This window comes from Oryctolagus cuniculus, chromosome 7, assembly GCF_051225735.1.
Source record: "Oryctolagus cuniculus isolate XC-2025 breed Fujian yellow rabbit chromosome 7, ASM5122573v1, whole genome shotgun sequence".
Lineage (NCBI taxonomy): Eukaryota > Metazoa > Chordata > Mammalia > Lagomorpha > Leporidae > Oryctolagus > Oryctolagus cuniculus.
Window position 1 is genome coordinate 164,222,240 of NC_142873.1, and position 23,703 is coordinate 164,245,942.

General features: G+C 69.8%; 1 protein-coding gene across 1 annotated transcript; it reads left to right on the plus strand.

Moving 5' to 3' along the window:
* Nucleotides 1–557: 557 nt before the first annotated feature.
* On the plus strand, nt 558–22,611 carry TTC34 (tetratricopeptide repeat domain 34). Its single transcript, XM_070077093.2, has 9 exons — nt 558–682; nt 1,209–2,010; nt 10,799–11,627; nt 12,608–12,833; nt 13,526–13,730; nt 14,602–14,768; nt 16,568–16,820; nt 17,130–17,344; nt 18,797–22,611. The coding sequence occupies exons 1-9, from the start codon at nt 560–562 to the stop codon at nt 19,322–19,324; spliced, it is 3,348 nt and encodes a 1,115-aa protein (XP_069933194.2). The 5' UTR covers nt 558–559; the 3' UTR covers nt 19,325–22,611.
* The last annotated feature ends 1,092 nt before the right edge of the window (nt 22,612–23,703 follow it).

The window sequence follows — 23,703 nt, forward strand, 5'->3', positions numbered from 1 at the left end:
GGGCAGCTGCCTGCAGGGCTCAGCTCCTCACACCCCAGCCGCCTGTAGCCGCCAGCACCACCCTTCCTGCGCCTGGACAGTGGTCAGCTCCGCTCACTGAGCTCACTGAGCACCCCCCCCACCGGGCTCTGCACAGTGGGCTGGAGGCGGGAGGACCCCAGGGCAGCTGACTGCAGGAAGCTGCTGCAGGAGCAGCCTGTGGGGTGGGGGCCAGCGGGAAGAGGGGCCCCGAGCGGCCAGGGCAGGGCTCAGAGGGGTGGATGCAGAGCCCCGTGCAGGGGCCCAGGGGCTCCCCGAAGCCCCTCCCTCACCTCTGAGGCTGGGAGGCTCCAGGCAGGTGAGCCCTGGCTGTGGGTAGCGCCATCCTGGCACCCAGCGGCCCCCACAGCCCCTGAGCCCCCCACGAACTCAGGGTTCTCTGCCTGGGGGCTGTGGCTGTGTGGCCAGGGCAGCAGCCTGGCCGTGTCTGCCAACAGGGGGCGCCGTGGAGCCGCCAGGCAGGTGTTGACGGTCTCCCGGGAGACTGGGGTCTGCCATGGGGACAGCACGGGCGGCCGTGATGGGTGGGGCGTATCAGCAGGAGCCCAGCAAGCCCGGGGGCCAGGGCAGGGGCAGCTGGGCCGGACGCCTCCCCTCAGTCCCAGGCTCTCGGGGCACAGCCAGCTCAGCCTCCCAGCTGCAGGCGAGTGTGTGTGTGTGTGTGTGTGTGCGCACGCATGTGTGTGTGTCCATGTGTGCCTTGTGCTTGGGTGTGCTTGCCGGCGGCAGCCCACAGGGCAGCTCGCACAGAAAGGGCCGTGAGTGCTTTTCAGGACAGAAGGTGGGGTGGGGGCAGGGAGGGGCAGGGCTGGCCCCCAGCCCCCTTTCAGCACTGAGTCTGCCCTGGCCAGCCCCCCCAACCGTGCGGGAGCCTGCGTGGTTCCTGCCTGTGTGGGCAGTGGCAGGGGTGCAGCCAGGTGACCTGGCCCCGGGGTCCTCCTGACCCTCAGGTCCCCAACTGCTCCCCGGGGCACTCAGGGCTCAGGTGTTCTCAGGGCACCAGAGCGGAGGCGCAGCGGGAGACCCCAGGGCCGGCCATGGAGCGGGCACTGCTAACGGCCCCCCACTGCCCCCCAGCGGAGCCTGCACTGGCCCTGGGGTCCCGGTGGGAGGGGTGGGAGGCAGCTCTGAGCACCGCCCAGCGAACTAACCTCACTGCTCCCCGCCAGGTGCCGCAAGGACCGGACATGAGCCCACCGGGGGCTGCGGCTGCGATGGCCCAGGAGCTCGGGGCTGGCCTCTGCCAGGAGGGGGACCGACACCTGGCCCTGGGGGAGCCCCCGCTGGCCACGGCTTTCTACCTGGCGGCCTTCAGCTGCCACGCCCCCTCGGCTGTGCGCAGTGTGAGGAGCGCCCTGGCCGACGCCCGGGGGGCGCCTGTGCTGGACACCCTGGAGGCCTGGTGCCGCGGGGACAGCCGGATCCCCACCGTGCACTGGGACGGCATGGCCGTGGTCTCCCTGACGGCCACCCTGGCCTCCGCCTTCCTCGGCGCCCTCTGCCCCGACCACCCGGCCGCGGTGCTGCACGGGCTGGCCGGGCTGCTGGCCCGCGGACACCACGAGGAGGTGGCTCGGCGCTGTAGCGAGCTGCTGGACTCCCGCTCCCAGCCCGCGCTGGAGCTGCGGCTGAGCCGCGCCCTGGCCTGGGTGCTGTCGGGGGCGCGGGCCGCGGACGGCGTGGCCGACTACCTGCGCGCCTTTGCCGCCAGTGCCGACCGCACCCTGGCCTTCGTCCACGCCCACCAGCGGCCCTACCTCCCCGCGCTGCTCCACGCCCTGCAGAGCCGCATCTCGGAGCCGCCAGGGACTGGGGACAGGGACTGCTGGCGGCTCCTGGCGGCCCTGGAGCCCGAGGACACCCCGCGCACCACCCTGTCACCCGAGGCGCTGCTGCGAGGCGGCAGGTACGCGGACTGCCTGGCGATGTGCAGCCAAGCCCTTCAGTCGGCCCCCGCGGGCGGCAGCCAAGGTAGGCGAGCCAGTCAGTCCCTCGGGCGGGGCTGGGACACCACCGGGACGCGGCAGACCCGTCTCTGCCCTCGCGGAGCACCCAGGAAAGAGGTTACCAAAACCGGGGCTTTGAGAACCAGCAGCGCTGCAGCTCCGGTCAGGGCGGGTTCTCGGAGCGGCTGCAGGAGCAGGACCTGCGGGGGCAGCCGAGGGGGCAGCAGCAGGGGCGGGCGGCCTCAGGGTGGGGGGTCGGGGACCCGGATCCTACACGCCACGCGGGGGGCAGCCGTCGGGGGTCTTAGCCTGTGGAGGGGGCTCTCCCTGGCCTCTGGCTGCTGTGCGGAGAACGTTCCAGGAGAGCGGAACGCAGAGACCCGGGGCCCCGTGAGAGCGTGGGGGCAGGGCAGGAGGGAGTGGACAGGAGGGCCCGAGGCTCCCCTGGGCCGGCAGCACTGCTGCATTCAGCCCTGAGGAGGGGCGTGAGTCGGCCCTGGACGCTGCGCTGGGTGGGGCGGTGGCAGGGTTCCCGGCCCCCCCAGGCTGGGACACGCTGCCCCCGGGCCTTGGCGGCTCCCGTTCCGGGGCAGGCACCGTGTGCAGGGGACGCAGCCTGTCCTACGGCTCCACGCGCCCCTGAAGCTGTGCGGCCACTCCATGCTGGCTCCCAGGTGTGCATGGGACAGCGGCTGCACCTGTCACCAATGGTTCTGTGCAGAGTCAGCAAAAATGCATCCCAGAGCCTTAGAGCCGTGTCACCGCGAAGTGCCGGAGACACTCTGAGCGGATCGAGGGACATGCGCTTAGGCGGCTGCCGTGGGAGCCTGGTCCACAGGCGGCTGAGTCCGCAGGCCGGGCAGCAGAGACAGAGACAGGTGGAGGGAGATGCAGGGCCAGAGGCCTGGAGGGGCCAGCGGCCAGCTACCTCTCACTGAGGGCTTAGCCCCAACTTAGGGGTCCCGGGGGCGTCCTCCCTGCCCCAGCCACCGCAGGAGTACAGGGCCACCAAGGGCACCCAGAGCAGTCATGGTGGGCTGGGGTGTGTCCCTTGCGGTGCCCATAACCAAACCCCCATGGTGCTGCCCAAAGGAGGAGCCAGCGAGAGACGGGGAGGGAGGAGGAGGAGAAGCTGGAGGGGAGCAGCTGGGGGGAGGAGCAGCTGGGGAGGAGCAGCTGGGGGGAGGAGCAGCTGGGGGAGGAGCAGCTGGGGGAGGAGTACCTGGGGGGAGTACCTGGGGGAGGAGGAGCAGCTGGGGGGGCAGGGACCTGCAGGGTGGGCTGCAGACAACGGGGAGCCGAGTGTGCCGGGACTGCCGGGCTGGGCCACGCCCGCCTTGGCTCTGACGTGGGCAGGACCTGGGTCCCTCGGGGGCGAGCAGCCGCCTGCAGGAGCCGCTCACCCTGAGAGGCAGCAAGCGTGGCTGCCACGGCACTTGCTCCAGGCTCCAGGTCCTGTCAGAAGCGCTGGGAACACTGAGCAAACCTGACCGGGCCAGACCAGACCAGACCGGAACCCATGCAAGGGTCTGAAGTCCCCTGGCGCGCGGTTCTGCAGTCTGGGAGGTCATAGCAGGCACCATGGGCGGCACCGGGGCGGCACCAGGGGCGATACCAGGGGCGGCACCACGGGCGGCACCGGGGCGGCACCAGGGGCGGCACCACGGGCGGCACCAGGGCGGCACCGGGGCGGCACCACGGGCGGCACCGGGGCGGCACTGGGGCGGCACCAGGGGCGATACCAGGGGCGGCACCAGGGGCGGCACCACGGGCGGCACCACGGGCGGCACCAGGGGCGGCACCAGGGGCGGCACCACGGGCGGCACTGGGGCGGCACCAGGGGCGGCACCACGGGCGGCACCACGGGCGGCACCAGGGGCGATACCAGGGGCGGCACCACGGGCGGCACCACGGGCGGCACCACGGGCGGCACCGGGGCGGCACCACGGGCGGCACCGGGGCGGCACTGGGGCGGCACCAGGGGCGATACCAGGGGCGGCACCAGGGGCGGCACCACGGGCGGCACCACGGGCGGCACCGGGGCGGCACCACGGGCGATACCAGGGGCGGCACCACGGGCGGCACCGGGGGCGGCACCACGGGCGATACCGGGGGCGGCACCACGGGCGGCACCACGGGCGACACCACGGGCGACACCAGGGGCGGCACCACGGGCGACACCACGGGCGGCACCACGGGCGGCACCACGGGCGACACCAGGGGCGGCACCAGGGGCGGCACCAGGGGCGGCACCACGGGCGGCACCAGGGGCGGCACCACGGGCGACACCAGGGGCGACACCACGGGCGATACCACGGGCGGCACCACGGGCGGCACCACGGGCGACACCACGGGCGGCACCACGGGCGGCACCGGGGCGGCACCAGGGGCGGCACCACGGGCGGCACCAGGGGCGGCACCGGGGCGGCACCGGGGGCCTGGCAGCCGTGGCCCTGGGAGGGGCTCTGAAACTTCCGTCTCACAAAGGGACAAAAGCTGGCTGGACGCACCCCCGATGGCACGGACCCCACCAGACAGGGCAGGGCCTGGGGCCTCCACGTGCCACTGCCGCGAGTGGGGTGGACGCTGGCACGCATTGTGCAGGCCACAGCAAAGGCCGCTCCCCTGCCCCTGGTGGCCTGCGGCCACGCTGGGCACGGGCCAAGGGCAGCTCTGACGCCAGTCTCCCGGTGAGCGTGCGGGCACCGCGGCTCCCGGCTCCGGCACCTGCCCGCCTTCCACTCAGGGACGTGCGGCAGGAAGTGCAGGGAAGGGGGAGCTGGGCCCCTGAAGCTGCCTGGTCCTGTGACCATGTTAGGCGCCCCACCAGTCCAGCGCAGCCGTCGTGACGTAGTGTGGCGCTGAAGCCCCTCCTAGGAGCCAGAGCAACTCCCTGTTTGAAAGGCAGAATTCCAGAGAGAGAGAGCGAGAGAGAGCGAGAGAGCGAGCTTCCACCCACTGGTCACTCCCCAGATGGTTGCAATGACGCAGGCTGGGCCAGGCCGGAGCCAGGAGCTCCATCTGGGTCTCCCACATGGGTGCGGGGGCCCACGCACTTGGGCCATTGTCCACTGCTTTACCCAGGCCACAGCAGGGAGCTGGATCGGAAGTGGAACAACGGGGACCCGAGCCAGTGCTCGTATTGGACAGCGGCATTACAGGCAGCGGCTTCACCCCCACCCCGGCACCAGGACGCCGGCCCTGAAGGGGGCCACCTTGGACTGTGGCTCAGCCCAGCCACCCGCGGGACCCAGGCTCAGCCCCAGTGGCCACAGGAGCACAGGGAACATCGGTGGTGCCTGTTGGAAGCCACCGGGCGCCCTGGTGCCTGGGGGGAGGGGGCCAGGACTGAGCTGACCCCAACTGTAACCGCGGCCAAGCCTCAGGGTCTGGCGCAAGCTTCAGTGGAAACAGCTAAAGTGATGTCAGCTGGTGATGTCATCGTTCCCTAAGAATGCAACTCGCGGGGCCCGTGCTGTGGCGCAGCAGGTTAAAGCCCCGGCCTGAAGCGCCAGCATCCCACGTGGGCACCAGTTCTAGTCCCGGTGGCTCCACTTCCAGTCCAGCTCTCTGCTAATGTGCCTGGGAAAGCAGTGGAGGACGGCCCAAGTCCTGGGGCCCTGCACCCGCGTGGGAGACCCGGAAGAAGCTCCTGGCTCCTGGCTTTGGATCAGCTCAGCTCCAGCCATTGCGGCCAACTGGGGAGTGAACCAGCGGATGGAAGATCTCTCTCTCTCTCTCTCTCTCTCCCTCCCTCTGTAACTCTTTCAAATAAATAAAATAAATCTTAAAGAAAAAGAACTTAACTTGCTACATTGTTAACAGTGAGGAAGACTCTGGCTGCCAGGGATTCAGAAAAGGCGTTTGCAACGCTTCACGCGAGGAACCCTGATCAGCCGGGAGAGCGGGCTGCGAGGACGCCCGGCTGCCGTCCTGGACAACGTAGTCGCGAAGCCGGCCAGGTCCACTTAAGAACGAGGCACCGCCCACTCGCTCATTCACCGGGCACAGAGGAGGGTGAAGAGAGAGAGGAGACGCCAGGCAGGACCACAAGGGAGGCCACGGTGACCGCCTCCCCCCCACCACACCCCCGGCACTGGGAGTGACTGGGCGAGGACCGAGAAAGCACGGGGGAGCTGCACACCGGCCAGCAGCACGCCGGAAGCCACCAACGCCCACCGACACAGCCCACAAAGACTGTGGTTTTCAAGTGTCCACCTGCCCTGGGCCACAGGGTCACACGACTTCACGAAGAGAAGCATGGGCTTTTATTAAGGGGCGATGGGGAGGGGCGGCACCGTGCACAGCGGGGGAAGCCACCAACCTGCATCCCGCATGAGCGCCGGTTCCAGTCCCGGCTGCCCCACGTCCAATCCAGCTCCCTGCTGTGGCCTGGGAGAGCAGCGGAGGGCGGCCCGGATCGTTGGGGCCCTGCACCCGTGTGGGAGACCCGGAGGAAGCTCCTGGCTCCTGGCCTCAGCCTGGCCCAGCCCTGGCTCTTGCAGCCATCTGAGGAGTGAACCGGGGGATGGAAGACCTCTTGCTCTCGCTCTAGCTCTTTTTCTCTCTCTAATTTTGCCTTTCAAATAAATAAATATTTTTTTAAAAAAAAGATACTTGGCCGGCGCCATGGCTCACTAGGCTAATGCTAATCCTCCGCCTTGCGGCGCCGGCACACCGGGTTCTAGTCCCGGTCGGGGCGCCGGATTCTGTCCCGGTTGCCCCTCTTCCAGGCCAGCTCTCTGCTGTGGCCAGGGAGTGCAGTGGAGGATGGCCCAAGTGCTTGGGCCCTGCACCCGCATGGGAGACCAGGAGAAGCACCTGGCTCCTGGCTTCAGATCAGCACGGCGGCCATTGGAGGGTGAACCAACGGCAAAAGGAAGACTTTTCTCTCTGTCTCTCTCTCTCACTGTCCACTCTGCCTGTCAAAAAAAAAAAAAAAGATACTTAAGACTGCCTAAAGGACAGCGCCCAACGCCATCTTTAGACAGATCTGCGTTAGAAAACGGGGAAGGGACAGTGAGGACGGAAGTGGGGGGTGGGGAGCCCTCAGCCAGTCGCTAACGGACGCGGGCTACGACCTGGGGCTTGGACAGAGAAGCAGGAACGCAGGCCGGAGATGCAGAAACAGGCCCACAGTGCCACGCTGACGTGGGCCTGCCGACCCCCCGCTGTGCTCCAGCCCCCGACATTCCCGGAGGAGTCTAGAACAGCTGCATGGCACCGCATTTATTCCGAAGGCGGAGATGAGACCGACGGGGAGGGATCTTCTACCTGCTGGTTCCCTGCCAACACACGGTGCCCGGGCTGGGCCAGGCAGGAGCCGGGAGCTCCCTCGGGGTCTCCCACGTGGGCGCCAGGAACCCAGCCGTCACCTGCTGCCCCCCAGGGGCCCTGTGCAGGAAGCTGGGAGGGAAGTGGAGTGGTGGGATTCAAGCCAGGCCCTCCCGCGCGCCGGGCGGCCCCAGCACCAGCTTCACCTCTGTGCCGAACGCCCGCCCTACCTCGCAGCTCCTGAAAGAAAGTTCCAGAACCCACCGAGACCTCTGGGTCAGCAGAGCTTTTCAAAGGCAAACCGGATGCATTTCATGCATTAAAAGTCTTAAACTTCTTTTTTCTACAAGTATAAACACAAAGGGGCAATCGATCTAAAAACACAGAAAAGTATTTGCAAAACACACACCGGCAAGAAGGAGCCCGGCGGGCGTCGGCAGAGCCCTGCACCTCGGCCAGGAGGCGCCCAGGGCGAGCGCTGGCGAGAGCACGTCCCGAGGGAGCGCACAGACGGTGAGCAGCCGCGGCGGCAAGGCAGCCAGCTCCGGGGACCAGGCGCACGCACACGGAGGGAATGAGAGCAGGCGCACGCACACTGACGGAATGAGAGCAGGCGCACGCACACGGAGGGAATGAGAGCAGGCGCACACACACTGAGGGAATGAGAGTCCATTCTCTCCCTCCTCGCCAGATTGGGAAAGAAATCATTTTAATAAACGAGACCCACTGGTAATCAGGAAAATGAAAATTAAAACAACAACGGGCAGCTTTTACAGCCCCTCGGATTCTCAACGTTTTTAATCTAACAAGGGAAGGACTATGTCCATGAACGGGGGGACCGCTCGGCCCGGCCACGAGACCCACAGATGACGCATGCGGGGCCTGGACAGACAGATGGCAGCGCCCTGGACGGCAGTGACCATGAGCACTGGATGGTGGGCACAGGCGCTGGACAGTGGGCATGGGCACTGGACAGTGGGCACGAGTGCTGGACGGTGGGCACGGGCACTGGACAGTGGGCACAGGCACTGCACGGTGGGCACGGGCACTGGACGGTGGGCACAGGTGCTGGACGGTGGGCACAGGCGCTGGACGGTGGGTACGGGCGCTGGACGGTGGGCACAGGCACTGGATGGTGAGCACAGTCGCTGGATGGTGGGCATGAGTGCTGGACAGTGAGCATGGGTGCTGGACGGTGGGCACGGGCACTGGACGGTGGGCACAGGCGCTGGACGGTGGGTACGGGCGCTGGACGGTGGGCACGGGCACTGGATGGTGGGCATGAGTGCTGGACGGTGAGCATGGGTGCTGGACGGTGGGTACGGGCGCTGGACGGTGGGTACGGGCGCTGGACGGTGGGCACAGGCACTGGACAGTGAGCACGGGCGCTGGACGGTGGGCACAGGCACTGGACGGTGGGCACGGGCGCTGGACGGTGGGCACAGTTGCTGGACAGTGGGCACAGGCGCTGGACAGTGGGCACGGGCGCTGGCCGGTGGCCGCGTGCAGGCAGGAGCAAAGCTGCCCTTGGCAGCCGGGGCCGTGGGAGGTGAAGCTGGTGTCCCAGCAGTGTTCTGCCCCGGGACCTGCTGACCTGTGGGCGTGGTGTGATGGAAGGCTGTCCCTTCAGTGGCTCGAGACATCACAGGACAGAGGTCAGGGCCGCGAAGTACGCTGAAGAGGAGGCGTCCCAGAACTCGAGGGCCAGGATCTGGGCGTCACGGCTGACCACGCCACGGCACGCACGGGGCGGCTCGGGGCCCGGAGACGCAGCGCCGAGACGGGCAGCTCGGAGCAGGGAGGAAGGGGCGCGTGCGGGGCGCGGGCCCAACTCAGCTCCTCGCTGGACCCCCAGCGGCCGCTCGCAGGGACACAGCTGAACACGGAGTCTACGAAGCAGGAACAGCAAACAGAAGTCCTGGGCGCGCACGGGAACGGGTGCTGAACGCTGAGCCCCAGCCAGGAGGACACGAGACGGCGGAGGCTGAGGTCATCCAGACCGGAGCTCCGCGAGCAAACGCCTCGGGGAGCGCTCTAGCACATTCCAGCACATTCCAGCACATTCCGGACCTCGGTCACCATGACGAGCTGATGCGCCCTCCGCAGACACTGCACAGAGAGCCACGGAAATTCTAGATCTGCAACCATCGGAGGCGGCAGAAGTCAGTGGACGTGAGGACGGAATGGGAATCGAGGTGCAGCCCCCGGGCCACACCAGGACGCCCCAGGTGTGTGACCTGTGACCCCGGGCCACACCAGGACGCCCCAGGTGTGTGACCTGTGACCCCGGGCCACACCAGGACGCCCCAGGTGTGTGACCTGTGACCTGTGACCCCGGGCCACACCAGGACGCCCCAGGTGTGTGACCTGTGACCTGTGACCCCTGGGGCCCCAGGAGTGTGACCTGTGACCTGTGACCCCAGGCCACACCAGGACACCCCAGGTGTGTGACCAGACTCTCAGCAGGACAGGGGTAAGGAACTCCCCACACCCCAGACCCCCGAGGCTCCCTGGGGTCCGTGTACACGTGCGGCTCGGGGCGGCCTGACCCACAAGAGGGGCTCGCGGCTGCCGCACGAGGCCGGGGCCTCTCGGCCGTGGTGGTGTCTCAGGGTGGATCTCACCTGGACTCTGGCTGCAGTGGCGCGGGGACAGCGGTAGCTGGTGCACGCGTGTGCGTGTGCCGGCCTCCTGCCCGCCACGGGGTCTGGGCGCAGAGGATTGCTGCTGCCGCTGCTGGCTTTGAAGGAAGCAGGACCGGGGAGGAACGCGGGGCCCAGCGTTGGACAGCCGCGCGGGGCCGGGAGCTCGCGTGGGCGCTGAGGGCCCCCGTGGAGCGCGGCCGGGGAGACAGAACCCTGGGCTCCTCCTGGCCCTGGGCCTGCTGCGCTGCCTTCGCCCTCACACAGCCCGTACACGCATGCGTGGCGGGGATGTTCGCGGCGCACAGGCCCGACCTGACCCACTGGGTCCTCACAGGCCCGGGTGTGCCGGCCACTGGCCCGTCTGGGCCTCTGCGGAAGAGGGCGCAGGCGAGGGGACCCAGGAAAGGCCCAGGGCCCGGCCCGGCACTGCTGCCTCCTCCTCGCCCTGGCCTGACAGGGAGATCCAGTCCAGAGAGGCACGGACGCCTGGGGTCTCCAGGGAGCCCCCCGCAGGCAGGAAACCCGAGGCCCCTCCCGGCGCAGTCAGAGCCAGGGCCGATCCCCCACCCCACAAGGAGAGACCCCAGTGTGCCAATTCCCTCAGTGGCCGCCAGGGGGCGAGGAAGTCCGGCCCCAGCTCCACTTGGGCTCTGGGGTGAGGCGGACACAGCGGTGCGGGGGCAGCGCCGCCCACCCCGAGCTGGTTATGGGGTCTGCTTCCCACCCTGCTCTGTCCCTGAGGGGCTTCAAGACCCCCGTGTCCTCGCGGCCCCAAGTCCTGGACTGCGGGGCGCCAGAGTGAAAGTAACCGCAAGGGGTCCAAAGCCCCCAGGCAGGGCGGGAGGCCTCGGGCGCCACCTCCCGCGGGGTCCCCAACGCCGGTCTATCCCCTAGGTGAGCGCCTGGCCACCCTGCTGGTCACGCGCGCCGCCGCCGCCTTCTTCCTGGACGGCCGCGCCGAGGACATGCTGCGGGATCTGCACGACGCCTTCCGCGAGAGCCCCTCCGCCGCGCGCCGGCAGTTGCAGGCCGTGCTGTCCGTCCAGGACCAGGAGCGCGTCCGGGCCCAGGCCCAGGAGGCCGCGGACCTGGGCTTCGCCCGCTTCCAGGAGGCCGTGCGGAGCCGCCCCGAGCTCCGCGAAGACGCGGATCGCGAGCTGCTGGCACCGGTGACCTGCGCGCTCCGATTCCTGCTCCGCGTGGCACCGGCCGGGGCCCAGCCTGCGCTGGGCACCCGCCTGGCCGAGTGCCTGCTGCTGGCCGGGGACGTGGCGGGCGCCCGGGCTCTGTGCGAGCGCCTGCTGAGGCCCGCTAGCCCCGCGGACACCGCCGAGGACCGCGCCGGGGAGCGCGCCCCGCTGCTGGCGCTGCGCGGCTTTTGCGCGCTGCACGCCGGGGACGCGCAGGGCGCCCGGGAGGACTTCCAGGCGGTGGTGGAGCAGGGGGCACCGCACCTTGGCGGCTGCGTGCGTGCGCTGTGCGGCCGCGGGCTGCTGCGGGTGCTGGCCGGCAGCGCCTTCCTGGGCACACTGGACTACGTCACCGCGTGCGGGCTTCTGCCGGAGGAAGCGCTGTTGGCCGCCAAAGCCTTCGTGCCCTGGAACCAGCGCGGGCTGCTGCTGATCGTGCTGCGGGAGGAGGGCCGCCGGATGCTGCAGCGCCCGCCCCCACCGGGCTGCCGAAGCCAGGCTGCAGGGCCCGACAGCGGCGCGGCCCCCCAAGGGTGAGTACCGCGCACGCGCGCCGGGGCTGCCGTTCTGGTCCTGCAAGGAGGCGGCGATGTTTCTTACTGTTCTGGGCGAGCTCCCGGGCCACAGGGGGCACCTTGGGCTCTGGGCTGGACACACCCCTCCGCCAGACACCGAGAGACAACAGCACCCGCTACCCCCGGTTCCATTTCCTTCTGGTCCTTTCTCTGCGCACCTGCCACACCGGTCACAGCCTGAGCTGGGCTGCGCCAGGTGTATCAGGCCTGCACCTGCTCCCACCCGACAGCCCCAGGTGTTTTGCTCTTAGTTCCAAGGCCTCTAGGTGGCGTCCCCCCCTCCCCTCACTATGGAGACGGCCCTGGGGGTCCTAGGTGGGGGAGCAGCTCCTGCAGGGCCCTGCCTTCGGAAGCCCCTCCCCCCATTTGATAGACTTCCGGACCCAAGGGTGAACCTCCCGCTGCTGCCATTCATTCTCCTCAGTTGGGGGGAGGTGCTTTAGCGGGTAGGGGGCAGCGGTGACATCAGCACACACACTGGTCCTGCCGTCCCCTGCTGGCTCCCCTGGGGAGGAGAAACCCTTGGGACCAGGGACTCTCCGGTCTCTCTGGGAAGTGTCACCGTCATCCGTCTGCCCCCGCCCACGCCCCTGAGCCCCCAGGGCCAAATGGCTCGCGCCGCGTCTGCAGAATGGAGAACTGAGGCAGAGTCTGCTCGGGGTCCCCCTCCTGCTGACCCTCTGCCCGCCCCCAGGCCTGCTGTCTGAAGAATGCCCACCCACGGGGTGGCGGGAGGCTGGAGCCGGAGGCTGGGTTGGCCACCAGGAAGGGCAGCCAGGGTCCTGGGGTCGGCGCGGCCCGTGAGGGTCCCTCTGGGAGCCCAGCGTCTTCGAGGCCCGACCGGAAGGGCTGCCCGGGCCAGGTGCACAGGGACGCCTGCCCCCCCACCTGCGTGGGTGAGAGGTGCGGCAGGCCCAGCCTGAGCTGCCTTCCCGCAGGGATGCCCGCGGGGTGTACCAGCTGGCCTCGCTGCTGATGGAGCTGGACGCGGAGGACGAGGCCGCGCGCCTGCTGGCCGCCGATGCCCTGTACCGCCTGGGCCGCCTGGATGACGCTCACGGGGCGCTGCGGGCGGCGCTGGCGCAGGGACCGCAGGCGGCCGCGGTGCTGGTGCGGCTGGCGCTGCTGCAGCTGCGCAGGGGCTTCGCCTTCGACGCCCACCAGGTGAGAGCCCGGGCGGGGGCTCCGCCCCCTGACCCCGCCTCACAGGCTGTCCGGAATGCAGCGGGGGCAGGTTCCCCCTGGCAGTCAAGGGAGGCTCCCGGCCCTCAGGGCCCTGCCTGCCTGGCCCTGAGACCCCTCTGCTCCCCGGTGAGACCCACCCACACCTGCGTGCGCACTCCGGGGGCCTCGCTCTTGGAACGGGGGCAGCAGGTTACGTGCGGGGTGGGGGGGGGGACTTCAGGCTGGGGAGGCCCAGGCAAGGGTCCTGTCCGCCCCTCTGTCACCCCTGCCCTCTCCGGCATCCCCCTAGCCCTGGGGGCAACCGCGTCCTGGAACAGGAGCTGCCGGCCAAGGCACTGGAGCGCGCATGCGCGGCCAGCGGGGGCGGGGCAGCAGGGGGTCTCCTTGGGGACCGCCTCGGGGGTGGGGTTCTGTCCTCCCGAGCCTTCCTGCTCCGCTCCCGGCTCTGAACTTGAGGATCCGGGAGCCTTCCCTACACTCCGTGTGTGGCAGCCTGGCAACCCTGAGACCCCCACCCCAGCCTCGCGGGGGCGTAGCGGGGCCACCCCCACCCCCTGCACTTTCTGGGCTCCAATCCAGGGGTGAGTTGGGAGCACCCCCAGAGTCTCGGGAGCACGGGGAGGACCGGGCAGCCATGCCTGAGGGGCGCCAGTGACCGGCTCCCCCTGCAGCTGGTGAAGAGGCTCGTCCAGGCCAGGGACACCGCCTGCCTCCAGCCCACCTTGGACATCTTCTGCCCCGAGGACCTGCAGCTGCTCCAGGGCCACTGCCACACTCGGGCCCTGGCCATCCTGCGGGCGCGGCCAGGCGCAGCCGACAACGGGGCCCGCACCAGGGAGGCCATCGCCTATCTCTCTCTGGCCATCTTCGCTGCAGGTAGGGGCCAGCCCCTGCCCAGGAGGCCCGTCCCGCGGCAGGTGCATGAGGGGATGGGGGAGGGGCGTCTGCCCAGCTGCAGGTCAGGGGTGTGAGGTCCAAGGACAGGGCTGGCCTCGGTGTGTGCGCCCTGGCAGCATCTTGGGTGGGGGCACCCTGCACACAAGCCCTGGCCACGCAGGTGAAACTGCAAAGCCCGAGACGCGTCTGCAGCACCGGGCACCAGCCAGGCGTCCATCCCAGGCCCTCGGCCCCACGGGCAGTCAGGCCCCTTTCCCAACTCGATCCCCACCCCCAACCAAGTCCACCTAGGGACAGTACTGAGTGGTGGGCACCGGCCTACCCCCCGGCTGAGCTCCGGGCGCAGGAGCACAGCCCTGGGGGGTGGGACCTGTCCCAGGAACCGGGGAGTGGGAAGTGTGGGCCAGGGGCCCTCCTGCCAGCGGTCCCTGGTGGGCCTTGCTGGCACCCCCTGGCCTGACAGAGACCCCTGCAGGGGTGGGAGGGGAGACAGCGAGTCCTTCCCGGCGGCACTGGTGAGGAAGGGACATGGCCGGTCGGCCCCCCCGAGCCGGGCACTTTGCTGGCCATGTCCACCACTGCACACGTGCCAGAGGGCTCCTCCCTGGCTGCCTCCCCCCGCCCCACCCCTTCCTATTGGCTGCCTTTCCCTTCCCCCGTAAGCAGCTGCAGCGCCCCCTCCTCAGAGCCCCCCAGGCTGTCCATCACTCCTCTGGGGGCCGTCCTGTGGCCAGCACCCGGCCGGCCCTGACTGTCCCTGTGTTTTGGTGCCTGGAGTCAGCGCCCTCTGCCCTGCCGGGTCGGGCGCCAGGAGGAACCACAGCCGCGTCCTGACTGCCCCCTCCCGCAGGGAGCCAAGCCAGTGAGTCCCTGCTCGCCCGAGCCCGCTGCTACGGGCTCCTGGGCCGGAAGAAGACCGCCATGTTCGACTTCAACTCCGTGCTGCGGGCCGAGCCGGGGAACGTGCAGGCTCTGTGTGGACGGGCGCTCGTGCACCTGGCCCTGGGCCAGCAGCAGGTACCGGACCCCCGTCCCCACCTGGGGCTGGGCGAGCAGGGAGGGAGGAGACCCAGAGCCACGCCTCGCTCTCCCGCTGGGATGGGGAGAGGGCCCAGCCATGCCCAGCAGTGGGGTACCCACGAGAACCCCAATATCAGTCCCACCTGCACCACCAGGCACCCAGGTCAGGGCCACTGCCCTTCCGTGCCTGCGGCCTCAGCCTGCGCTGGCACCTGTGCAAGCCCTCAGGGCACTTGGGTCCTCCCCAGCCGAGAGGAATCCCCCAGGGAGCCGCCCCCACCCCGTCCCACCACGGGGCGTGGGCCGGGGGCTCCTTTCAGCTGTCTGGGGGAGGCTGCCAGGACAGTGTGTTGAGAGGGGCTCAGGGACGTGAGCCACGGGAATAAGTGCTGGCATCGATTAGTCATGTCTGCTGGGGCACAGCCAGGTCAGGATGTGATTTGCCTGCTTTTGCCGTGAGTTTCTATGCCCCTGCAGAAACAGCGGCCGTTCAACATAAGGGGCTTGGTTCAGCCGTCAGGTGAGACGCCCTCACACCGGCTAGGCCTGTGTGCTGGAAGGGCTTTCGGGTTCGTTGGTTTCTTTATGAGCTTTCTGTGTCTGCCACTGTGCCGCACATGACACGCCCTGACCCAGGCCCACTCCCCGGACACCCACCCCGGTGCACAAGTGGGAGGGAACGCGCCGGGGTCCAACGAGGGGACTCGGCCGAGTCGCTTGTCCTCTCCACGCCGGTTTCCCCTCTATGAAAGGAGATGGGTGCTGGGCGGCCACGGAGCAGAGAGGAGGCCCTGGGGACACGGGGAAGACACGGCAGCCGGGGGCAGCACCCAGGGAACCACGGCTGTGGACCCTGATCTTCGGGAGCCCAGAAGACACGGTCACAGTGACAGCCGGAAAGAAGGCCAGCGCTGAGAGAGGGAGGGGTGGGCGCCAGGACTGACCTGCGGGAGGAGGGAATCCCACCCCGGCGGCCTGGGAGAATGGATGCAGGAGCCCCCTCCCCGGAACGCGAGACCTGCGGGAGGAAGCCACGGAGAGACCCGAGCCGACCGCCGATGGACCAGGGCCCCCGCCCAGGAAAGGCTCTGTGCCTGGCGGATCTCCCGCGAAGCACCAACGTCTAGAGAGACCCGCAGAGGAGGGAGAGACCCTGACCCCAGAGCCGGGCAGGCGCCCCCTTCAGAAAGCCAGTGGGAAACGGCGCAAAGACCAAAAAAAGCAAAGCTCACGTAGACTCCGCATAACACGCGTTTTCACGGACTGCTGAAGCCCTTGTGCAAGACCCCTTGTAAACGATGCACGCTTAGTCCTCGTGCAAGACCCCTTGTAAACGTGGATGCACGCACGCTCAGCCAAACACCCACAGACCAGATCCAGCCGGGCTGGAAGGATCACCCCGAGAGCAGGAGGCAGGGTCGGCTCCACAAGGAGAACCACTCCTCGGTGGCCCAGGCACCCTCACCCCCACCGCCCCCCGGGCTGTGCGGGGCAGGATCCTGACTCCTCGGACACAGTCCCCAGTGGCCCAGGCACAAGGACGAGCCCCAGGCCGGCAGGCTGCCCTTGCTGGGAGGGGCGGGCACGGGTGGTGGGAGGGTGTGCTCTGGGGGCCACGTCCAGCCTTGTTCAGGGGCTCTGGGCAGCTCACTCAGGGCAGAGGCCAGCGAGAGGTCCCCTCCGGTGCCCAGCAGAAACGGGGTGGGGGTTAATGGGGGTTCTTGGTCGTGGCCAGGGAGGGGCTGGCAGGGCAGCCCCTCCAGATGGAGCCCCACCCCCGCCCGCCTGCCTTCCAGGAAGCCGTGGTCGACATCGTCTCTGCCCTGAAGCTGGACACGGCCGCAGTGGTCCCTGAGCTCCGCTCTCTGAGGCGCGACGCCCAGGGCCTCCTCGCGCGGGGCCTGCACGCTCACTGCCGGGCCCTGCTGAGCCGGCCCCTCCGGGAGGACGACGCCCAGGGCCTTCTGGCCGCCGGGGAGGCCCTGGTCCAGATGGACGGCGCGCAGCCCAGTGGGCACCTGCTGCTGGCCGATGCCCTCATGGCGCTGGGTACGCCCGGCCTGCCCCGCCCTCTGACCTGATCCGCAGTGACCCTGGACGGCAGTGACTTCTGAGGCCCCAGCCATGACCGCTGACCCCCTCTGTGCCCCCCGGATGCCCGGCTCCACATCGCGCTGGTGCTGTGCCAGCAGCTTCCAGAGAGCCGGGTCCCCACTTCCGGTTCTGCTGGGGCTGGTGGGGGGACGACCCCTTGTGGTGACCATGGGGGAGAGGCAGGGGCTGGGTCAGCAGGCGAATCCGCGTGCCTCTGCCCGCAGCCCCTCGCCCCCGCCCACCCGCCGTCTCCCACCCCCACAGGCAGCTTCGAGGCAGCCGGCGCCCGTCTGCAGGGGGCCCTGCGCCCCGCTCGGGCGTCCGCGGCGGCCCGGGCCCGGCGGGGCCTGCTCCGGCTGAAGCAGGGAGACGTGCGGGCCGCGGCCCGGGACCTGCAGGGCCTGGCCGAGCCGGACGCCGCGGACCTGGGCTTCCTGCTGCGGCTGCTGGAGGCCCCCGAGCGGCAGAGCCTCGCCCAGGTGCGCCCGCGGGGTGCGCGTCGCGTGTGCGGTGGGCGCGAGCAGCATCACCGGCCGGCCTGGGTCTCCGGCCGCCGGCCGCGACGGCCACGGGCCTCTGGGCTCGCTCGCAGGGGGCGTAAGCCTCCCGGGGGCGGGGAGACCCCTCGGAGCCCGCCCTGCACCAAGCCCGCCTCAGCTTCTCCCAGGCCTACGCGTGCCGGGGCCTCCCGCGGCTCAACAGACAGCGCCCGATGGTGGGCTGGGTACCGGAGCCCGGACCCGGGGGCACGCGCGGGGTCTGGGCTCCGAGGTGGGACCGGGCGGGGCCTCTGGGGCTGGAGATGGGGTTGGGCGGAGCCTCTGAGCTCACGGAGGGGGGCTAGGCGGGGCCTCTCGACTTGGGGGATGTGCTGGGGGGCCTCTGGGCTTGGAGGCGGGGTCTCAGAATTCTGATAAGCACCTTGGCGGGGATCCCTTGGCTCTAGGAGAAACTGGGCGGGGCCTCTGGGCTCGGAGGCGGGGCGGGGTCTCTGGGCTCGGAGGCGGGGCTGGGCGGGGCCTCTGGGCCTGCGGGGGGTCTGGGCGGGGCCTCTGGGCTTGAGGCGGGGCTGGGCGGGGCCTCTGGGCCTGCGGGGGGTCTGGGCGGGGCCTCTGGGCTTGAGGCGGGGCTGGGCGGGGCCTCTGTGCTCGGAGGCGGGGGTCTGGGCGGGGCCTCTGGGCTTGAGGCGGGGCTGGGCGGGGCCTCTGGGCTCGGAGGTGGGGCTGGGCGGGGCCTCTGGGCTCGGAGGCGGGGGTCTGGGCGGGGCCTCTGGGCTTGAGGCGGGGCTGGGCGGGGCCTCTGGGCCTGCGGGGGGTCTGGGCGGGGCCTCTGGGCTTGAGGCGGGGCTGGGCGGGGCCTCTGGGCTCGGAGGCGGGGCTGAGACTGCATCTCTGAGAAGAGGCGAGCTTGCCTCTCGAGTCCCTGAGGAGGCTGAGCGACGCGAGCAGAACCGGAAGTAGCCGTCCCCCACTTCCGGGGGCTGCCGGCCGATCCCCCCAACTCGGTCCGCGCGCTCCTCCCGCTGCCCACCCAGCCCAGCTGTGTGGGGCCTGAGCGCGCCCTCCCGGCCGGGCCGCAGTCAGGGGCGGGGTCTCCGTGCAGCCCCTCCCGGGATTCAGAGCCCAGGAGGGCGACCGAGGGGGCTTCAGCTCCGGGAAAGGCAGGCGCCGGCGGCATGGCCGGAGCTGGGCACTCCCCTCAGGGTGCGGTGGGCCCGGGGCTGGCGGGCGCGCCGAGGCCTGGTCAGCAGCCTGCTTGTCCCTCGGTGGCTTCGCTGCCTTCCCGGCTTTGGGGCGCGGAGTCCTCGGGGCGGGGACAGCCCGTGGAGGGCCAGCGGGAGGGGCTGCAGGGAGCGCGGGGAGGGGGTCCCAGAGGTGGGCGGGCTGGGCTGACCCAGGTTCTCTCCCTCCCTCCCTCCCTCCTCTGTGCAGGCCGCTGCCCGGGAAGCCAGTGCCCTCCTGGACACGGGGCGGCCGCGGCAGGCGCTGGGCTTCTGCTCCCTGGCCGTGCTGGCCGGCGGTGGCGGCGCCTGCCACCTGCGCCTGCGTGCCACCTGCCTGGCCCAGCTGCGGGAATGCCACCGAGCCCTCAGGGACCTGGACCAACTGCTCCAGGAGGGTGCAGGGGACGGGGACCTCCCGCGGCGGGCGGAGGACCTCTGCTCCCGGGGCCGCCTGCTGCTGAGCCTGGGGGACGAGGAGGGGGCCGCGGCGGCCTTCGGCCAGGCCCTCGCGCTGGCGCCCGCCCCTGCCCAGAGCAGCCTGTGGGGGCAGCCGGGCCGGACCCCCACCGCCCGCCTGTTCCTGCACCACGGGCAGCGCTGCCTGGAGCAGCAGCGCCACGCGGAGGCCTGGACAGCAGCCCAGAGCGGCCTCCTGGTGGACCCCGGCCACCGCGGCCTGAAGCGGCTGAAGGCCAGAGCGCAGAGAGGGGTGGACGCGGGCTGCCGGCTGCACTGACCCAGCCTCGGGGTATGGCCCGCGCGGCGCCAGGGCTGACCAGCCTCCGTCTCTTTGGCCCCAGGAGTAAAGGGACGGCTTCCTGGGAGGGTCGTCCCACGGCTGGGGACCCTGGCGCACACTGGAGCTGGGAGGCTGCAGCAGCCCAGGTCTCCCCCTGTGCAGAGGACCAGGCCACGCCCTCCCGCTGTGCCTGGAAGCCCCTCTGTGGGCCCTGGCCTGAGTCGCAGGGCTGTTGCTGGGTGCTTTTCTGGAAGTCACTCACGGGGCTGCTCCCCGTCTCGGGCTGTGGGGGGCCAGGTGGGCCTGCAAATCCTGAGGGGCCCCTGCTTGGACTCCTGGAGCCGGAGAGAGCGGGGGACTAACCGTCCAGGCAGGCTCTTGCTTCCTGACGAGGAGCACGGAGACCCCTCCCAGGCGGGCCGGAGGGCCCCGCTGTGCCCTGTCTCTGCCCACGCTGCAGCGTGAATGAGAGGTGCTGGGAGACCGGACCCCACGCCCCCTCCCAGGCTGCCTGCCCCGTCTCTGCCTGCTCCTCCCTTGGGCGTGAGCCACAGCGCCCCCACCCCTCACCTCCTGGTAGGCACCTGTCCCACCCCCGCTCCCTGTGGGCCCTCCCGGCACCTGCTGGCTCTGACCACAAGGACAGGGGCTACAGGGTCAGTGCCTCCTCCGTGAGGATGAGGGACCAGGAGTCCATGGGGTGGGGGGAACTCCACTGCCTCCCCCCTCTCTGCCTCCCCCCTCAGAAGCTCCCAGGAGGCCTTGGCGAAGTCTCCTGGGACACTGTTGTCACCACGTTTTTCCTCCAGTGTCCACCGTGTGCTCATGGGCTCCACAAAGACGGCCTGACTATGCGAGGAGCCAGGGATGGGGCCGGGCTCCGGTCAGTGCCCAGGCAGTGAGGTGGGGGCAGGTGCCGAGGGGCCGGGCAGCAGTGCCTCTGCCCCTGCCGTCCTCCCCACCCTGGTGCCCTGCCCTGTCCATCCCTGGGAGGCCATCAGAGCTCGGCCGCTGGGGTGCAGACACCCGACCTGCCCGGCCCCTCCCACCCCAGGGGGCACAGTACCCTTGGCTCATCTCGCAGGGGAGGCACCGGGCTACCACGGAGTGTCAGGTTGAAGCCCTCACCCCCCAGGGGGTGGGACTCAGGGGGCAGAGGACACGGCTGTGCCCTCCCCGGAGTCCGCTGGAGCCTTGGCCTTGAACCCCAGCCTCCAGACTGAAGTAAACTCCTGTTGCTCTCAGCCGCCTGTTTATGGTATTTTGTTACATGGGCTTCAGCAGGTGGGGGTGCACCTGCTCCCCCTACCCATCACCTCCACTCTGCTACGGCCGCCGGCTGAGGACGAAGGGCAAACCTTAGCTTCCCGGGCTTCCTCTCCCTGCTGGGGAGCGGCCCCTGGTCGTCAGCCGGCGGGCACTTGCCCAGGAGTGCCACCTGGGCACGGGCGGGGCTGCTCCGGGCAGTGCTGGACAAGTTCCGGGCAGCCCCTGACCTTCCTCCCAGGTCGCCGGCCGCCCACGGCTCTGAGAACTCAAGTCGCCAGGCCCCCACGGAGGGGGCTCTCCTCACACACCCCCTCCCCCTCAGCTTCACTCGCCGCGAGACCACACCCCGCCCCGTGCAGGGCCAACCTCAGGGGCCACCCAAAGGTGCTGGGACGTTTCCAGTAGCACCCGGCAGCCAGGTGCCCCCCGGTCAGACCCCAACAGTGCATGCACTGGCTTTGGCCCGTCCCCGTCTGGGCCCAGGTGCCCTGACCCAGCCCCTTCCATGGGGCTCTGAACCCGAGTCAGGCCTGGAGCGGGAGGCCTGCTCCGCCCAGACCCCTGTGCCCCACAGTGGGCAGGTCTGGGGTCCCTGGAGGAAGGGGCCAAGCCCAGAGGTCCTCTTGGTGCCCAGCCGGGGCCCCTGCCCCTGAGGGTTAGGGTCTCAACCTCACAGGTCCCAGGGGCTGAGAGAAGCAGCCGTGCCCCACGCTGGGGCTCAGAGTGGGGTCCTCCCAGGCAGCCCTGCCCTGCCGCCATCATGACATGTGGGGACCACCCCCTACAGGTAGCTTCAGAGCCCGCACCCACCCAGGAGGGGGCCTCCAAAGCCCTCCCAGGCGGTGGGGAAAGAATCGCTGCCAACATCTCCCGGGTGGGCCCCTGTGGACTGAGGGTGTGAGCAACGCAAGCGAGAGGGGCCAGAGGCCATGCTCTGCCCCTCCCCCACTCCGTCCCCTGTGGAACTCCCGGACTGGACAGGAGTGACCAGCCCCTTGGAAGCCAACCTGCATCACAAAGGGTTCCAGAAGCCAGGAAGCCACCCGGCCCCACCTGACGCTGCCACCTGCTCCTCCTCCCTGGGAGCCAACCCTGGCCGGCTGGCGCGGTCCACGGCACCCCTGGCCGGCTGGCGCAGTCCGCGGCCGCCCTGCCACAGCCTCCCCAGAGCCGTGATCAGAGGCTGCGGTTTGCTTCGAGGAGCCTGTACCCCACTTGCCTGGGGGCGTCTTGAACCCCCCCAAGCACCCAGGTCGTCTGAGGGGGCCTGCGGGGCCTCTGGGTCGGGCGGCCCCTCTGCACAGCTGCACTGGGCACGCAGCCTCCTGGGCTCCCTCTCCAGCAGTGCAGCCCCGTGGCCTCACTGTGCCCTGGTCATCAAGTGCCTGGAAACAGCAGGAAGTGAACTCCCAGAATGCACCGGTGAGTTAGCTGAGCCACGCGGAGTTAGGAGCAGGGGTGAGGGTGTTAACTGAGCCCTGGTGGAGTTAGAGCAGGGGTGAGGTGAGGGTGATGGCTGGCCCAGGTGGAGTTAGGAGCAGGGGTGAGGGTGTTGGCTGCCCCAGGTGGAGTTAGGAGCAGGGTTGAGGGTGTTGGCTGGCCCAGGTGGAGGTAGAGCAGGGGTGAGGTGAGGGTGTTGGCTGACCCACACAGAGTTAGGAGCAGGGTTGAGGGTGTTGACTGACCCACACAGAGTTAGGAGCACGGGTGAGGGTGTTGACCAACCCACGCAGAGTTAGGAGCAGGGGTGAGGGTGTTAACTAAGCCCTGGTGGAGTTAAAGCAGGGGTGAGGGTGAGTTAGCTGAGCCCAAGTAGAGCTAAGAGCAAGAGTGAGGGTGTTGGCTGGCCCAGGTGGAGGTAGGAGCAGGGGTGAGGGTGTTGGCTGGCCCACACAGAGTTAGGAGCAGGGGTGAGGGTGTTGGCTGACCCACGCAGAGTAAGGAGCAGGGGTGAGGGTGTTGGCTGACCCACGCAGAGTAAGGAGCAGGGGTGAGGGTGATGGCTGGCCCAGGTGGAGTTAGGAGCCGGTGGACCTGCCCAGCGTTTCTATTTGTGCACGGCTCCCTCCCCGTTCATTTTCAGCAGATGTTGACGGATGCCTGGGCCGGGCGGGGGGGGGGGTTCCGGGGGGTGACCTCTGACGGAGCCCTCCTCCCCTGCTGGCTGGCGGTCCACGGGGATGCAGGAGTGGAGATGGAAATACATGACGGGGGCGGGACACACGGCCGGCAGGGGAGGGGCTGCGGCTTGCTGGGCTGACCCGGAGCCCAGGTCAGGGAAGGCCCCACCAGGAAGGGGCTCCAGACCAAGGGGCTCCGAGGAGGGGCCTGTGTGAGGATGGGGAAGGTGAGGCTGGAGGAGGCCCAGGGTGAAGTGGGTGGGGGCACAGAGGGTCCTGAGACCAGCCAGAGGGGCACAGGCACCACCCAGAGCAGGGGAGGGCCATCCTCTCTCTTCCAGGTCAGGGGGCCGACCCCCCCCAGGAGCGATGGGGGACAGAGCCCTTCGGAGGTGCTGGGGCAGCCCAGGGGAGCGGAGGGGCTGGAGCAGGTGTGAGAGGCAGAGAGGTCAGATCCCAGATGTACTCAGAGGCCAAGGCCCGGATGGGGCCAGGGAGTCGAGCAAGGGGTCAGGAGGGCTCCAAAGCTCAGCCTTGGCCGCCGGGCAGATGGAGTTGTCCGGGGAGATGACAGAGACCCTGGGGACTTCCGAGGGTGTGCGGAGCCCCTCTGCCCAGGTTCCCAGCAAGCCCCAGGGCGGGCGGAGCTGGGTGGGAGGCTCTGGCTCAGGGCCAGGTGGGGAGCAGGGAATGTGCCAGGCCCCGCTCAGCACGGAGCGCTCAGGGAAACGCAGGCATCCCCCCGACCGCCAGGCCGGGACCCCGCTGGCAAGTCCTTCCCACTCAAGGTGGCCGTGTGGTCGGCGACCCCCGTGAGCTGGGTCCAGAACCAGGCAGAGCCACGGGGGCATACGGTGAGACCATCCAACCTGGCCGGTGGCCCGTCAGCGGCCGGCACCACCGAGAGGGAGAGCAGGACTGGGCTTGTCTTCCTCTGGTCTCTCCCCAGTCCTCCGGCTGCTGGGTGCCGGCCAGGTGTGGGCCTGC

Excerpts from the sequence above, each read along its gene's own strand:
- TTC34 (XM_070077093.2), top strand. The coding sequence starts at position 560 with ATGGGTGGGGCGTATCAGCAGGAGCCCAGCAAGCCCGGGGGCCAGGGC. Across the intron at positions 683-1,208 it reads GCTCAGCCTCCCAGCTGCAG|GTGCCGCAAGGACCGGACAT; the intron begins GCGAGTGTGTGT and ends GCTCCCCGCCAG. Across the intron at positions 13,731-14,601 it reads TCTGGCCATCTTCGCTGCAG|GGAGCCAAGCCAGTGAGTCC; the intron begins GTAGGGGCCAGC and ends CCCCTCCCGCAG.